The sequence below is a fragment of the Gracilinanus agilis genome, chromosome 4 (assembly GCF_016433145.1).
Source record: "Gracilinanus agilis isolate LMUSP501 chromosome 4, AgileGrace, whole genome shotgun sequence".
NCBI lineage: Eukaryota > Metazoa > Chordata > Mammalia > Didelphimorphia > Didelphidae > Gracilinanus > Gracilinanus agilis.
The window spans coordinates 204,603,140-204,618,729 of record NC_058133.1 but is presented as its reverse complement, the minus strand read 5'-3'; the positions used below and the strand labels follow the sequence as shown (position 1 = coordinate 204,618,729).

Genomic DNA, 15,590 nt, shown 5'->3' with positions numbered 1-15,590 from the left:
ATACAAGTCACCCTCCTGCCTCCTCCTAGGAGACAAGCGTCTTTAAGGTCAGTGTTTTTCAGGATGGTGTATTCTCCAAGGTGAACAGTCTGGATCCTGGGATAGCCACTGTGGCTGGCAACCACTCACCAAGTTTCTTGGAGGCCCCATTAGGGTCCTGTTCATTTAGCATTTCTTCATCCTTATTCCTTAAACCTTCCATATCCTCTCTTCAAAACCTTTCTTCCCTTTGGTATAAAATAGTGGATATACTCCTTAAATATTGATAGTGGAAAACTCTAAGATCCCCTGGATTTGAACCACATTTCAAAAAGCTCCTTGGCAAAACATGAGTAAAAGGGACTAAAATAGCCATTTGGACTGAGGAGGGAATAGTTGTCTGACACTGGTCACTGGAAATGTTTGGAAATTGTCCTTTAACCCAAAGACATGGAACTCCCTTGTCTAGGGAAAGGAGATGGGCAGGGGAAGTTTTATCTGTACTCTGCTCTGAGTCTAGTACACAGGAACATCCCCTTGTACTTCCATAATCTCTAGCAGCCATGTCTCTGAAAATGGCCTCCCTTGAGATCTAGGTCCTATTACTGTCATTCTGTCAGTCAATCAACACACTAAGGGCTATAATGCACTAGTCATCATATGAGGCACTGGGTGGAGAGGAAGAAGGATGTAGAAAAGAAAAATGAACCAGTCTCTGCCCTCAGGAAACTTACATTCTATCAGGGGAGACAGTAGGTACATATATAACTAGAAGACACACATAAAGCAGACACAAGGTGAACTTGGAGAGGAAAGCACAAACAACTAAAGGGACCAGACAAGGTGATGCTTGGGCTGAGTCTTGAAGGAAGCCAGGGAGGCCAAGAGGCAGAGATGAGAAGGGAAAGCATTCCAAGTACATGGGACAGACAAGACAAAGGAACAGAGATGGGAGATGAAGCACTTTGTGTAAGGAACAAAAAATGTAGGCCAGTACAAGGGGAAACCATAGTGGGTGCATGGAGAGATACTGCGAGATATTGGAAAGGGAAGAAGAGACCAGATTGTGGATATCTTTAAATGGCAACCAGGGTTTGACTCTAGAATGAATAAGGGGCCCCTTGAGTAAGGAGGTGGCATGGTCAGAAATGTGAATGCCTGCATGGAGGACAGATTGAAGTGGGGAAGAGTGTTGAGGCATGGAAGCATTAGGAAACTATTGCAATAGTCCTAATGTGATTATTGCAACAACCCAAGGAAATAAGGACCTGAATGAGCAGATGGGTCAGTAGAGAAAAAGGGCAAGATGTCTATGAGATACTGATTATAGAGATGATAAGATTTGACAAATGAGTTAGATATGGGGTATGAGAGTGGGGAGTTGAAGATAACACCAAAGTTTTGAACCCATAACAATGGAAGGATGGTGGCGCCCTTGACTGTCAAAGAGAAGTCTGGAAACGCTCTCACATACTGGCTTTGAGATCTATTTCTACAAGATAACCAGTTCAAATGGCCAATAGCTAGGTAGTGATGTGGAACTAGGAGAGACGGGGCTGAATACTCTAATTCGTGAGTTAGCTTGCATAGAGATGATCATTGAACCCCTGGGAACTGATGCAATCACCAAGAGTAGAGAAAAGAAGAGACCCCAGGACAGAACCTTGGGAAACACCCATAGTTACTGGACATATCATAGATGGAAACTGATTAAGTAAAAAAGGGAACCAACTAGAGAACAGTCCCCAAAATTCAGACAAGGGTGTCTAGGGAGAAAGGGGAGTTAAAAGTGTCAAATGTTGCAGAGTCAGGAAAGATGAGAACTGAGAAAAGGCTATTAAGGGGTAGTTAGGTGGCTCAGTGGATTGAGAACAAAGCCTCAAGATGGAAGGTCTTCAGCTGAAATCAGACACTTCTAGCTACATTCCCCTGGGCAAGCCATATTAACCCCAATTGCCTAGCCCTTAACTGACTGTTCTTCTACCTTGGAACCAATGCTTAGTATTGATTCTAAGACAGAAGGTAAATGGTTTTTATTTAAAAAAAAGAAAAGGTTATTGAATTTGTGGGAGGTATTAGAAGGAAGCACCAAGGATCTCCATTTCCCAGAATCATAATTTTGTGAGTATGGGCCTGAAAACATGGCCTAACTTAAGGAAAAGAGAAAGAATATGTAGTTGGGGGGAAATGAGAATGCATATGTAAGCTGCAAAGAGGGAGAATGGGGATGGATGGGGAAGAAATGGGAAAGAGAAAGAAAGGAGAAAAGATGAAATGGAATGAAAGATGCTGGGGAGGGAAGTGGAGAAAAAGAGATTCTCCCTCATATCTAGCCAAGATCCAGATTTAGAGGGTGTTTTCTTCCAAGTTCCCACATTCCCACCCTGGCATTTTGACCTTTTAGCCCCCCACTGCCACCTGCTACCACAGCAACCCCTTTATTTGCTCTCCCCACTGCTACTGAGGGCCCCACAGCTTTTATTTTTAAAAGATGCTCAGACTAAATTATAGGGCCAAAAGGAGTCCAGCAAAATTTATTTAGGAAGATTCTAGTTAAAATTATCCCATAATCAACCTCATTTGTTCTGACAACTGTACAACAGAATGAGATCTGCCATATAGTTAATTAGAAGATTAAATAAAACTCCTTTCAGCCAGAAAGTCTATTCTCCTTTAGAACACAGAAGAACAAAGTGATATCTTTTGAATACTGATAGGCCCTGTTAGCCTCCCAGAATAGGCATGATGGAGGCTGAAGATTTCATTAGGTTATAAAAGGAATTCTGAAAATCTCATGTTGACTGTTTTACATACAACACAAGTCCTTTGGAATACCATGGGAAAATATTTTGAAAATAAACTTGGGACCATAACATCATTGTTTTAGTTCTGGAAGGGACCTCAGAGACTATCTAGTTCAACCTTATTTTACAGATAAAACATGTTTAGAGAGGATATGACTTGCCTAAGGTCATACAACTAGTCAGTATCAAGTGGGATTTGAATCCAGGTCCTCTGACTCCAGCTAAATATAAAAGACTTGTCGGTGTCCAAGCAGGATAAGGGTAAAAAGAAAACAAAAAACGTTGGGGTATTTAAAATGGGATTTGGTAAAGTTCATCAGAATTCAAAATTAAGACTATGAAAACAGAACCGGTAAGCTGAGGCCTCCAGCACTATGTCCAGGGCATAGGCCTTTTTGTTGGAACTATCTCCCATATGCTTATATCAAAGCCTTTTGTGAGGAATTACAGAATTTTTTTTCTACAGAAAAATGGAGAAAGCTGCTTCTCAGGCCATTTTACTTGGGCAACCAGAAGTACCATCTTTTACTATCCTGATCTCAGAGGAGAAAAAAACACCACCACATATAGCAAAATGACTTCAAATATGTATCATTGCCATGAATTCTATATTAGTGTCACAAATGTCTCCTACAGTTTCCCATTATTTGATAGTTAAAAGAAAGAGAAAAAAACAGCATTGTTCTTTAAAGGGCAATTAGAGTGGGCCTTTTGCTTCACATTGCCAGAAGTTGGTATAAGTTGGAGGAAAGAAAGAGGCCCCTTGCCATGTCTTTGGTAGCTTTTATTCAGAAATGACAGCATCAGGTGACAAGGGAAGTAGGGAAAAGAGCCAAAGTGTGACAGCTAAGGGAATTGACTATAATTTTCTGAATTTTTAAAAATTTTAAATACCACTTCACCTCAAAAAAAAGGAAATGTTTGTTGCTTCATTCACCCATCTTCCTTTCCTCCCCTCTTCCCTTTTCTTTTCCTTCCTTTCTTGCTTTCTTCCTCCCTTTCCTCCCTCCCTACTTCTTCCTTGCTTCCTTCCTTTTTCCTTCCTCCCTTCTTTCCTTCAAAAAGGAAGTCCTTATCCAAAGATATACTACTTCTGGTAGGAGCTAATGTGAGGATACACAGCTTTACTTCTGGGAAGCCAAAGCACAAAGGTGAACTCTAGGCTAATCCAAGCAAATCAAGGACATCTGGTGTTTTTAGCTTTGAGCCAGGCTCCTCCTCTTTTGCCTCTTTTTTTTTTCTTCCTTCTTTTTCTTCTTCTTCCTCCTGAAGACCTCACTCAAGGTATAGTAGTAGCTCCTGCCATTGTGGGGTAGAGGACAGGAGGGAAGAGATCCAGAAAATAGGGACTTTATCCACTTTGGCTCACTCAACACCTCCAACCTCAGGAACAATATGTCAGCTCACAACCGTGAAGGTAAGTGGCAGTCCCTAGGCTGTCACTATCCGGAGGAGTGGCCCTGGCCTTCCACTGATCAAACTTGTAGAGAGAGATTTTCCACTGTTCCTATCCTAAAAGTGAAGTTCTAACTCGAAAACAAAGAGGAATGAGGACCTATAAAAGAAAGTCCAATATAGTCCTTTATAGGATTTCCCAGTCACCTTTAAGGCATAGATGAGAGCCAGAAGGTATCCACAAGGTGTTCTAGCCCACTCTCCTCCTAGTGGTGCAAGTCCAGGGAAGGGTATCACCCAGGCAGCCAGATAATGCAAGGGATAGGGTACCAGACCAGGAGTCAGAAGGACCTGTGTTCAAATTTGCCTTCAGACATTTCCTAGCTATATGACATCTAAATGTCCTTTGAACATTTGAACCTTTGAACCTATTCTTGGTATTGATTCTAAGACATATAAGGTAAGGATTAAAAAAAAAAAAAAAAGGAAAAGGTATCTCCATGGAAATAAGGAAAGAATGATTTTGAATACTCATCAAGAGTTCTGGGAAGTAGGAGAGAGAAACAAGTAACTCCGAAGTTCCCATACAAGCTCCAAAAAAGAGGCATTTTCCCCTGATGATAATATCGATAATATAACTAGCATTTGCACATTCACATTTACAAGCAACTTGACAAATGTTCTCATCTGAGGTGAAGCTCATCCAGTTGGCCCAGGTTAGGAAGCCAATAGAAAGGGACCTGGTTCCACAGGAAACCCGTATCAACAGAAACAAGGAAAGAAAGTTCATTTTTCAAGTCTCTTGAAGGTCTTTTATTTTTTTAAGAAACAACGAAATGTCTTTTAAAAAAAATTAAAAACTACCAAAAAAGTGACCGTGTCCTTGAGTCCGTGTTCACATTGTCCTGTGCCTGTAGTAACCAGGCCCAGCTTGAGCCTTCCTGGGATTTTTGTCACTTGCAGTTGATACTTTGAAAGATAGTTGGATGGAATCTCCTGAGCTGAGCTGAGCTGAGCTGGCCCCAGCTTCTCTTCTGAAGTTCTGGAACCATTTCTCTCTGCTCCACTGGACAGCGTACATCAGGCACCATGGAGCCGAGGCTCCCGTCCTGGAACCTTGGACCCCACAGAAAGCCAGCTCTCCCCTCTCTGATGTCCCCATTCAGTCCCTCCCCTAGGAGTAGCGGAATTGTTGCCTCCATCCCTACCCCCAAACCTGCCATGAGAACCAGGGCTAGAGAAGATAAGGAACTTACTTCAGTCCCCATGGGGGACTGGTTCCTAGAGTGAGGACCTCCCCCGACCTGCAGGAGCTGCCTCCAGCTCATTTCAGCCCAGCTCGCAGGCCAACTTGTGGCTGATCAAGGTGCCCAGTGCAGTAGCCCCTTCAGGCGGTCTCTCAGCAGCCCCCTCCCCTATCCCTAAGCCCCTCCCAATAGATATTACTGCCTTGGACTGCTGCTTGGTCATAGGGGCTGATCCTCAATCCATTGCTACCCCATCATTCATTCTGACCCTGGGCTCTCCAGAGGCCCATGTTCCAAGGGTTAGTGCACCTCTGGCCAGCAGGCATTCTTCCTAGCTTCTTGCTGCTTCCTTTCCCCAGGAGTCTCCAAACATAAGTGAGGGCAAGAGGAGGGGCCCCATCTTTCCTGGGGCTCAAGCCTACAGAAAATCCAGCAGCAACTGGAGACCCAGCTCTCCCTCTCCCCTGATGGTAGGCTTGGGGTAGGGAAGGAGAATGGGAAGGATCAGGGAGACTGTAGGGATAGAAGTCACTAAGAGCTGCCTGAGGTACCAGGAAGAAGGTGCCAAAGACATTGTAGACCAAAGAGGTGACAGTGGATAAGCAGGGGAGGCAGGGCTGAGACTAAGGGAAAGAACCAGGCCCAAAGGACAGGCAAACTCCTGGCTCTGGGCAGTCTGCCCCCCCACTTCCTTTTCTTGCTTCTCTCAGGGATGCCATACCACCCTGAGAAGAGAAACCCCACGACGCTGCATTCAGCAGAATCACCGGCTGCCCTCAGCCCAGCTCTCCTGTCCTCCCTGTGCTTGCCCAGAGCCCATCCCAGGTCCCAGGACTCCCTGCTTAGCTTTCCCATTAGACAGCTAGACAGGCCGGGCAGCCTCCCACGAGCCATCCTTCCCTAGTACTGCCCTGCCCCCCGCCCAGCCCCACCCCGACACGGCCCCCAAGCTCTAGTCCTGCTGCTCATTCATCTCCATGTCAGATACCAGGATATTCTTCTCGGCCACCTCCCCGGGGCCAGAGGAGCTGCGACTATAGCGGGCACTCTCAAATGCCCCTCGCTCAGGATTGCGCCGTCGCCTGTACAGGAGTGCAGCCACAGCCAGGAGGCCCAGGAGCGCCAGGGTCGCCAGCACCACCACCACCAATGCTGTTGGGTTCTGGAGCGCTGCCCGTGGAGGGGAAAAGAAGCCACTCAGCCCTTGCGTCTCAGACCTACTGTCCCCCTTTTTGTCCTCCCTTCCTTGGAAACCTTGGGACCCTTATGCCATGGGGAGGGCCATTCAGTTCTTTCCCAGCATTACCTCCCCACATCCCCATGGCCCTGCTGGGCCAGGAGAAGAAGCCTACCACCTACATTCTACTCACCTGAGCTGGAGAAGGTGCCTTCTTTAACTATAGGGGAGAAAAGAAAAAACCAGCAAATCAACCAACAAATACTTAGCTCTGGTCACCTAATACAAGGCCCTACCTCTACTGGACACTATGGAGAATTTTAATAATAATAATTTGCTCCCTCAAAGGGCTTCCAGCCTTGTGGAAGGGACAGGATGTGAACATACTCTTGCCAGCAAGGTAGTATCACCTAAGTGGCAAACATGGAGATTCTCTTTAGGGACTGGGTTAGAGGAGATTGCCAGCAGCTTCCATGCTGAAATTCAGTTTTTCTACATGGCAGGGATAGCAAATGCTATTAAAATTCAAAAAAGGGATGGCTACTGGGGCAGAAGAAGCAGCATAGGTTGGGGGAAATCACATCATTAGCTCTCAGAGGCCATGACTGTCTCCACTGTCTCCCTCTGGTCTCCAGCCTTGGGACTTCTTTGCAGGTTGTGGAGAATTTACACACACACACACACACACACACACACACACACACACACACACACACTTCCAGTGGNACACACACACACACACACACACACACACACACACACACACACACACACCTACACTTCCAGTGGCTGCGATGTGTATGCAGGAGGTGTCTCTGTTCAGAGTAGGGAGAGAAAGGAGCTCGCACTCACCCTGGGAGAGCTTGCAGACAACACCCATGGTAATATTGGTACACCCACCAGGACGCCAAAGTCCGCTGCTGCTCTGAATCCAGTAGCAGCTGTTGTGACTTAGCATACTGGGGCCCAAGCCTGGGGGACCCCAGTTTGAGTAGTTGACTGCCGTGTTGTCATGCCAGACCAAGGTGCCCCCTGGAAAGAAAGACCACAGGAAATCATTGGAAAATTAGATTATAAATTCTAACAATATAAGGAGGATATAATGCATTATATGTGACACAACACATTATATCCTATCCTATTTTGTGATAAGATAAAGTAAGAATAGAATGGGAAGGAATTAGGATTTGGCCTTTGGACCATTCATATACCCCCACAGCACCCCAGCCCTGCCCTGATGATCCCAGGACTAAAGATCACAATATAGAATCAAGAAACACCCCAAGTACCATCACAGAAAAAAATGCCCTTCATGCCACTTCCCTTGCTGCCTTAAAGCCAGCTTTTTAGGGGTTGAAGGAGATCCATAGACTTCTGGGTTTTTTTTCACTTCATGACCAGTTGTTACCCTGGTCCTCAACCTCTGCCTCCAATGACAGTGGTCTCCCCCAGACCCTGCTCACCTTTGGGATTGAAGTTCATGCCTAGCCAGGCTCCTCCACTCTGCCCTTCTGTACTCTGCATGTGCTCCCAGACAAAAACATTTTCCATCTCATCCATGATAGAGAGGATGGCCCCACCCGCTGGGAAAGGACATGAAGGCACATGACATCTCTACCAAGTAAACTTCTAGTCCCCATCTAAGGGTCTTTTTTCCCCAACCCCAACCCCCAAGACCCTTGCTCAGTTGACTACCGACTCAAGAAGTGTAATCAGTCATAGTCGTTTTGACTAAGGTTGATGGGGAACTACAGATGCTGGACAGAAAGATTCCAAGGGGCTGGTTGAAGGTTTGTGGCTAAGGAAGGAAGGAGGAGGCAGGCAATATGGCATGAGTGGGTATATGGATAGGATATGGACTGAGAGAGAACATGAATTCTAATAAAAATCACTAGAACTAGAAGCAATCTCAAAGACCAGGTGGGTCTCAAGATTCTTAACATTTTCCCAATATCCTTGGCTTGGGGCAGTTAGGTAGCTCAGTGGATAGAGAGCCAGGCCTGGAGTTGGGAGGTCCTGGGTTCAAATTTGACCTCAAATATTTCCTAGTTGCGTGATTCTGGGCAAGTCACTCAACCCTGATTGCACAGCCCTTACCGCTTTTCCACCTTGGAACCAATCCTTAATATCAATTCTAAGGCAGAAGGTAAGGGTTTAAAAAAAAAAGACTAAAGGGTTTTAGTGAGCCACAATCCAATCCATATAAGCTAATGGTTTGATGTGGCTACCAAAAAAGTAACTAATTATAAATTACATTATCAATAAAGAGAGTGTCCAGAAGCAGGGAAGCCCTCCCCTTGTCAGACCACATCTACACCCCTGGGTTGAGTTCTGGGTTCTATAGTTTTAGAGCATCACTGACTAGAGTGTCCAGAAGATGGTGTGAGATGTTGAAACTACAAGATACACCTAACAGCTGAGGAAACCAGGGTGATTTCTCTTGAAAAAAAGAAGATTTGGAAAGGGGACATGAAAGCTGTCTTCAATTAGATCTGTTCACAATGGGACAGACACCCCTGAGAGACGTGGTGAGGTCGCCATCACTGAAAGTCTTCAACCAGAGCCTAGGTGACAGTGGAGGGGGTTGGAGCTGGAGCGAGCCTGGATTAGACAATGGTGAGGGTTCTTCTAGCTTTGAGTTTCCATGGATGTACCCATACCTGCGGGAGAGCCCACTCACCTTTCTGACAGCGCTGCAGCGCCTCCTTGTGACCCAGTGTCAGCTCCATGTGGAAAGAATAGCAGTGTTCCCGAAAGGGGATCCATGCGGAGTCAGCCAGGGCATGGGGACAATAGCTCACCTTCCGAGGGAGCTGGGATTCTGTCCATGGGGATACAGAGAGGGGTTGGGGAAGGACAGCAAAGAAGATCTGAGTTTCACAATATCTGCGGGTCACCAGGATAACCCAATTCCCCAGGGAACACCCCACCCAGGCATATGCCCATTTTCTCCTCTCACCTCCCTTGCCCCAGCCTAACACAGACCTTGCCGGACACCACAGACGGCCCCCTGAAGTTTGGTTTCACAGCTGGTCGTTCGCCAGGTCCCATCTACATCCAGGTAGCCACAACCCCCTGGCTGCTGGGGCTCTCCATCCTTCCAGTTTGCATAGCCAAGCTCATCCAGCACCCATGAGTAACGGCGGGAGCCCTAAGTGGGGTGATGGGAAAAGGCAGAGAAAGGGAGGAGAATTTAGAGAGATGACACAAAGGCAAGGCAGGAAGAGGGAATCATGATATAAACATGGAGCATCAACTGTCCAATCCAGGGGCAAGACCCTTTTGGGCAGGGGACAGAGGGAGCCCCCACCTCCTCATCCAACAGCCCAATCCAGAGTGGGGTATGCAGATTGCGGGTGGCCTGGGTCAAGAAGGCCTGGGTGTAAGGGCTGTCCACTTCAGCCAGGCTGCTGTTTAGGCTCTCACAGAGCAAGAGAGCATCGTGCCAGCGAAGAGGCTTCTGCAGGAGCCGGAAGACACTGTTGTGGTAGGAGAGCTCAGAGCCTGGAGCAGGGGCTAGGGCATCCGGAGAGGGGTTCAGTGCAGGATCTGCAGCAAGAGGAAGAGAGCTCAGTATATTCTTTGCTAGATGAGCCTAGATCCATCCTGGGGTGAAGGTAAAGCCCTGTGGGGAAGGTCGGGGTGGGGGGCTATTATCAAGGGTACTCACTAGCTACAGCTTTGTCCTCAGCAATAAGGCCCTCCACTAAAGCTGACAGAAGAGTTCCCTGTGGGAAAAGTCTAACTAAAGAGTTTTCCCACCTCTATGCTTTTGGGCACACCAGAGATATCAAACATTAGCTCACCACATGTGAGGGCTGCCCAAAACAGACTAAAATGTAATTGGGAAATACTTAACGAAATAAATGAAAATACAATAAAACATAGATAATGATAATATGTGGTTTTCTAAAGTCAATAGGCCCCTGTAGCAGTGATCATCACCTTTCCTTCTCCTGGAATATTTTTCTTCCTTTTCTCTCCCTTTTAAATCCTCTCTGTTCTTTGAGACTCAGCTCAACTGCATTCAGCAGTCATTAAGTGGTTAATATATACAAGGCACGACAGTAGGGCTTGAGGATATGAAAAATGAAAAATAAAAGACTTGGGGCTGCTACAAAACACAGTACATAGAGTGCCAGGTCTGGAGGGCAATAGGACCTGGGTTCAAATTTGCCCTCAGAAACTTCCGAGCTGTGGACCCTGAACAAGTTACTTAATCTCAATCACCTAGCCATTACCACTCTTCTATCTTAGAAGTCTACTAAGAAAGAAGGTAAGAGAGTAAAAGAGGGAGAGATGGAGAGAGAGGAGAGAGGAAGGAGAGAGGAAAGGAAGGAAGAAGGAAAGGAAGGAAGGAAGGAAGGAAGGAAGGAAGGAAGGATTCAGGGAGGGGAAGGGACACGGGACATTTACAAATAAGTACATGACAGAATGGTTTTACTTGAAGCAAAAGGAAAAAAAATAGCTAACATTTATATAGTGCTTTAAGGTTTGTAAAGCACTTTGGAAATATCTCATCTTTACAACAATTCTGAGTGCTAGGTACTATTTAATTATCCCTATTTTACAGAGATGAAAGCTGAGGTTGGGAAAATTGAAGTGCCCTGATCCTGGTCACACAGCTAGAGAGTGTCTGGAGCAGAATTTGAACTCAAATCTTCCCAATTCCAATTCCTACACTTGCTCATTGTGCCTCTTAGTTACCTGAAGAAGCATATTCCTTTTATGTGAGGAAGTGGGGATTGGGGAGAACAGGAAGAGGTAGCACTTGATCTGGTAAGTTACTTGACAGCAGGGACTGTTGCTCATTTTGTCCTTGTACCTTGCATTCAGGAGGTGCTTAATAAATGTTTCTGGAATTGGATAGGGTTAGTTTATAGCTGAGCCTTGAAAGAAGAGAAGGACCCTAAGACTGTCTTTATTCAGGGAAGGAATAAGTCATCAGACCTTTGAATTAACTCAAACCCACCTCCTCTGTGAAGACATTTATCTTCCTTCAATTCCATAAACATTTGAGGCATCCACCATGCAGAGCCCTGTGTTAGACTCTAGGGACGGTATAGGGGTAAGAGATGAGCCAAGGTCCTGCCCTCCTACAACGTACAGTTTAGGAGAAACCTTTCCTACCACGAAGCAATCTCTTCTCTCCTCCTAAGCTCCAGTGAGCATCTGTCTCAGGCATTTGGTATTGACCATTTACTGCTTGGTATCATTAGTTAGCAGGCAACTAAGTGGCTCAATGAGGACAGTGCTGGGTTGAAATCTTCCTAATTTCAAATCTGGCCTCACACACTAGCAGTATGACCCTGGGTAAGTCATTTAACCCTGTTTTCTTTAGTTTTCTTATCTGTCAAATGAACTGGAAAAGGAAACGGCAAACTACTCCAGTATCTTTGCTAAGAAAACCCCAAATGGGGTCACAAGTCAGACACAACTAAACAACAAACTATTAGTTAGCTTTTTGTGTGTGTATGTCCTACATCTCCAACTAGATTGTAAGTTCTGTGAGGGAAAGGATACATCATTGTATCTTCCAAAGTATATCGCACAGTATTGGGCACTCAGTAGGTGCTTAAAAAAATTCTGTGTTAATAGACGAGAATTCTGATCTCAGTGTAATAACCAACTATGACTCTAGAGGATTCATAATGAAACCTGTCCCCACCCTTTGGCGGAGACATGATGGACTCAGGCTGCAGAATAACACATAGATTTCTGGACACAGAAATTTGTTTTGCTTGACTATACAAATCTATTACAAGGACTTTGTTTTTCTTCTTTTCCAAAGGAGGGCAATAAAGTGAGGGGAGGTAGATGGAGAAAGAGAAGACGAAAGAAAGAAAGGGGTGGCAGAAGGGAAGGAGAAATCAAAAAGAAGGACACTGAGGCACTTTTTATTAATGTAGAGAACAGAAGAAAGTCCAGGAAGAAACATAGCCAAGCCCAACAGCTTTGAAAGATAGAGGTTTAAGTTATTATATACTTTAAAAGTAAAATAATCTGTACATAATAGAGATAAGAAGTTTCAAATGTGACTCTTTTTTTCTGTTCTATTAGGTATGTGAACATTTTATTTGGTGTTTTTTTAAGTTTAGAATTTTTAAAATGTTTAATTTTTTAAAAAGCTGATTAAAGTTACCTGTGCCCTTCTGGCAGATGAAACCATGCGTCTCCTCTAGGCAATTCCTGTCATCCCAGCGGCCAGTGAAGTGGGAAGAGGAGCTGTGCCCAATTACAACACAGTTGGTCTGGAATGGGAAAGAAAGCGGGCCGGGGAGCTCAAGAGGCACCCTCTACTGCTGGCCCTCACCTGGATTAACCAAGCTCCCCAGGTTGGTCCCCTCCACCTCCCTTCACATCCCCTTGAGTCAGTGTTCCCCAAAAGGTAGCAATCAGAGCTGAAGCTGCGATAGAAGGGAAGAGCCAGGAAAGGGAGCCTCAGTTCTGAATGTGTATGTATGTGGCCAGGGGGAGATGGTTCTCACCGGTTTTTCACCGCTAGTAGAATCGCCGTGCCCTGAGGGCTCCCCAGGTGCCCAGTTCCCATAGAGCATAGCTTCTTGCCCCACCCACTGGAACTCCTTCTGGGTGGCATGGAGGCCAATCCAGAGATCGAAGGTCACATTGGGTAGGCTGGCTGTGATGAAGGCTGCAGGCACAGGGAGCAAAAGCAGTGAATGAAGGAGATGGACACTGAGGAGGCAGCAGGAAACAATTATATGTGATTCTACCTCCTTGGTCATCTCCATGACCCTTTCACCCCCTGTAACCCATTAGGTCCCCTACTGGAGACAAGAAGCCCCCCCACCCCCACTCCCTCTGTTTTCTGGTGGGCCATACCCACACCCTTTCCACAGGGGCAGATGATCTAGCTGGAAGCCTAGGGATTGTGTTATAGTCATACACTAAGAGATGACATCAGGAACATTGTCAGAGGTGGTGCCCAAGGTTAATGTAGGGGGTGGCACTAAAGAGCAATGAGATGGAATGAAAACAAAATGTTGCGAATCACTAACAATTAGAGAAATGCAAATTAAAGCAATTCTGAGGTCCCACCTCATACCCATCATGCTGGCAAAGTTCACAAAAATGACAAATGACAAATGTTGGAGGGGCTGTAGAAAAAAACAGGCAAATTAATGCGCTGTTGGTAGAGCTGTGAATGGATCTGGAAAGCACTTCAGAATTATTCCCCAAAAGGTAGTAAACCTTGCATACCCTTTGACCCAGAAATATCACTATCAGACTTTATACTTCCAAAGGATTTTCTTTTCAATGAAGAAAAAGACTCGTAAGTGCAAAAATGTTTATAATCACTCTGTTCATAGTGACAAAGAACTGGAAACTAAAGGGTGCTCATCAATTATGGAATGGCTAAAAAAATATTCTATATGAATGGAATGGAATGCTATAAGGCCTGCTATAAGACTTACATGAATCAATACAGAATAAAGTGAGCAGAAGCAGGAGAACAATTTATACAAATTATAAAAATTATAAATATAAAAATGGACACCTCTGAATGACTTAAGAACTCTGATCAACTCAATGACCAATCATAATTCCAAAGAACAATGAAGAGTGCCACCCACCGACAGATAGAGGGCAACAGACTTAATATGCAGAATGAGACATTCGTTTTTGGACATGGCCAATGTGACCATTTGTTTTTCTTCATTATGAATGTTTGTTAGAAAGGTTTTGGTTTTCTTTTTTACAAGGGAGAAGGTGGGAAAGAGAGAAAATAAATTCCTGTTCATTAAAAAAAAATAACACTTTATTTTAAAATATGGTGGTATTGGCAGATGTTTGACTACTCTTTTACCTTGTTCCAAGGGGTTAGCAATAGTGGCCAGCTGGGCTCCCTGTTGCTCACACATCCTCTGGGCCTCTGACCACTTCACTCGTTCTGCTGGATCCTGGCCTTGGATTCGGAAGCACTTGGGACAGAAGATCAAAAGTCTTAGACTGTAGTTCTCTAAATTCCAATGTAAGAATATGATCTACAAATTTATCTATCCTACCCTATTGAAACTCCAAAGTGGCTGAGCCTATCCACCCTCTGTGAATCAAAGGTCAAATTTTTTTGAGAGGGAAGGAGAAAAAGGAAAAGAGGAAGAGAGAGAGAGAGAGCACTTAGATTTATAGGGAGAGAGATTAGATAAGGAGCAAAATTAAGATACCAGACTTTTCTGCCCACCACTGAAAAAATATGATTACACACATACACACATACACACATACATACACACACACACACACTCTCTCATACTCTGGCTTTTTTAATGAAATTAAAGATTTTTTTTGAAGCTTCCAATTTTGGAAGCCCCTTAGAGTAGCCCCTATAAATCAAGTCAACAAGCATTTATAATATGCCTGCCTTGTGCCAGGCACTCAGCCAACCATTAGAAATCTAAAGAAAGGCAAAAACAAAACAAACAAAAAAAAACAGTCCTTGTTCTCAAGAAGCATACAGTCTAACAGAGGAGATGATAAGCAAATAACTATGAACAAATTAGTTATACAAAGGATAATTTGGAAATAATCTCAGAGAGAAGGCCCTAGAATTAAAGAGTACCAGAATATGGTTCTTTCGAAAGGCAGAACTTGAACTGGGACTTCAAGGAAGCCAGGAGGTGCAAGTGAAGAGGAAATGATTTCCAGGCATGGGAGACAAGCTAGTGGAAATGTCTAAAATTGGAGATGGAGTATTTTTACTCCTATGCTAAGAGGTAAGAGGTAAGCAGTTAACTAAATATATGTATACCTCTCCTTTCACAACAAATGTGTTCCTAAAAGAACTATGTACAAGTTCAATAGCGTAAAGAGTTGGAAGAAACCTTAAAGATTTAATCCAAACTCCTTATTTTATATGTAAGAAAACTGTGGCCAAGGGAAAGAATGCAGCGTATGTGAAGCAGCTTGCCCAGAGAGGTGGGAAGATGGGAAGAGAAGAGAATAAGTATTTATATAGTATCTGCTATG

The 15,590-nt window shown here is 44.6% G+C and overlaps 1 protein-coding gene across 1 annotated transcript in view; it reads right to left on the bottom strand.

Annotated features, from left to right (window-relative positions):
* Positions 1 to 6,377: 6,377 nt before the first annotated feature.
* MRC2 (mannose receptor C type 2) overlaps positions 6,378 to 15,590 on the bottom strand; it is a 93,362-nt gene continuing 84,149 nt past the window's right edge. Inside the window, exons 21-30 of the mRNA XM_044673208.1 lie at positions 14,431 to 14,545; positions 13,091 to 13,254; positions 12,745 to 12,853; positions 9,913 to 10,151; positions 9,588 to 9,753; positions 9,283 to 9,423; positions 8,066 to 8,185; positions 7,455 to 7,634; positions 6,796 to 6,822; positions 6,378 to 6,595 (exon numbers count right to left, since the gene is read on the bottom strand). Coding sequence (XP_044529143.1) covers positions 6,378 to 6,595; positions 6,796 to 6,822; positions 7,455 to 7,634; positions 8,066 to 8,185; positions 9,283 to 9,423; positions 9,588 to 9,753; positions 9,913 to 10,151; positions 12,745 to 12,853; positions 13,091 to 13,254; positions 14,431 to 14,545 — 1,479 coding nt within the window. The remainder of the gene's footprint in view (positions 6,596 to 6,795; positions 6,823 to 7,454; positions 7,635 to 8,065; positions 8,186 to 9,282; positions 9,424 to 9,587; positions 9,754 to 9,912; positions 10,152 to 12,744; positions 12,854 to 13,090; positions 13,255 to 14,430; positions 14,546 to 15,590) is intronic.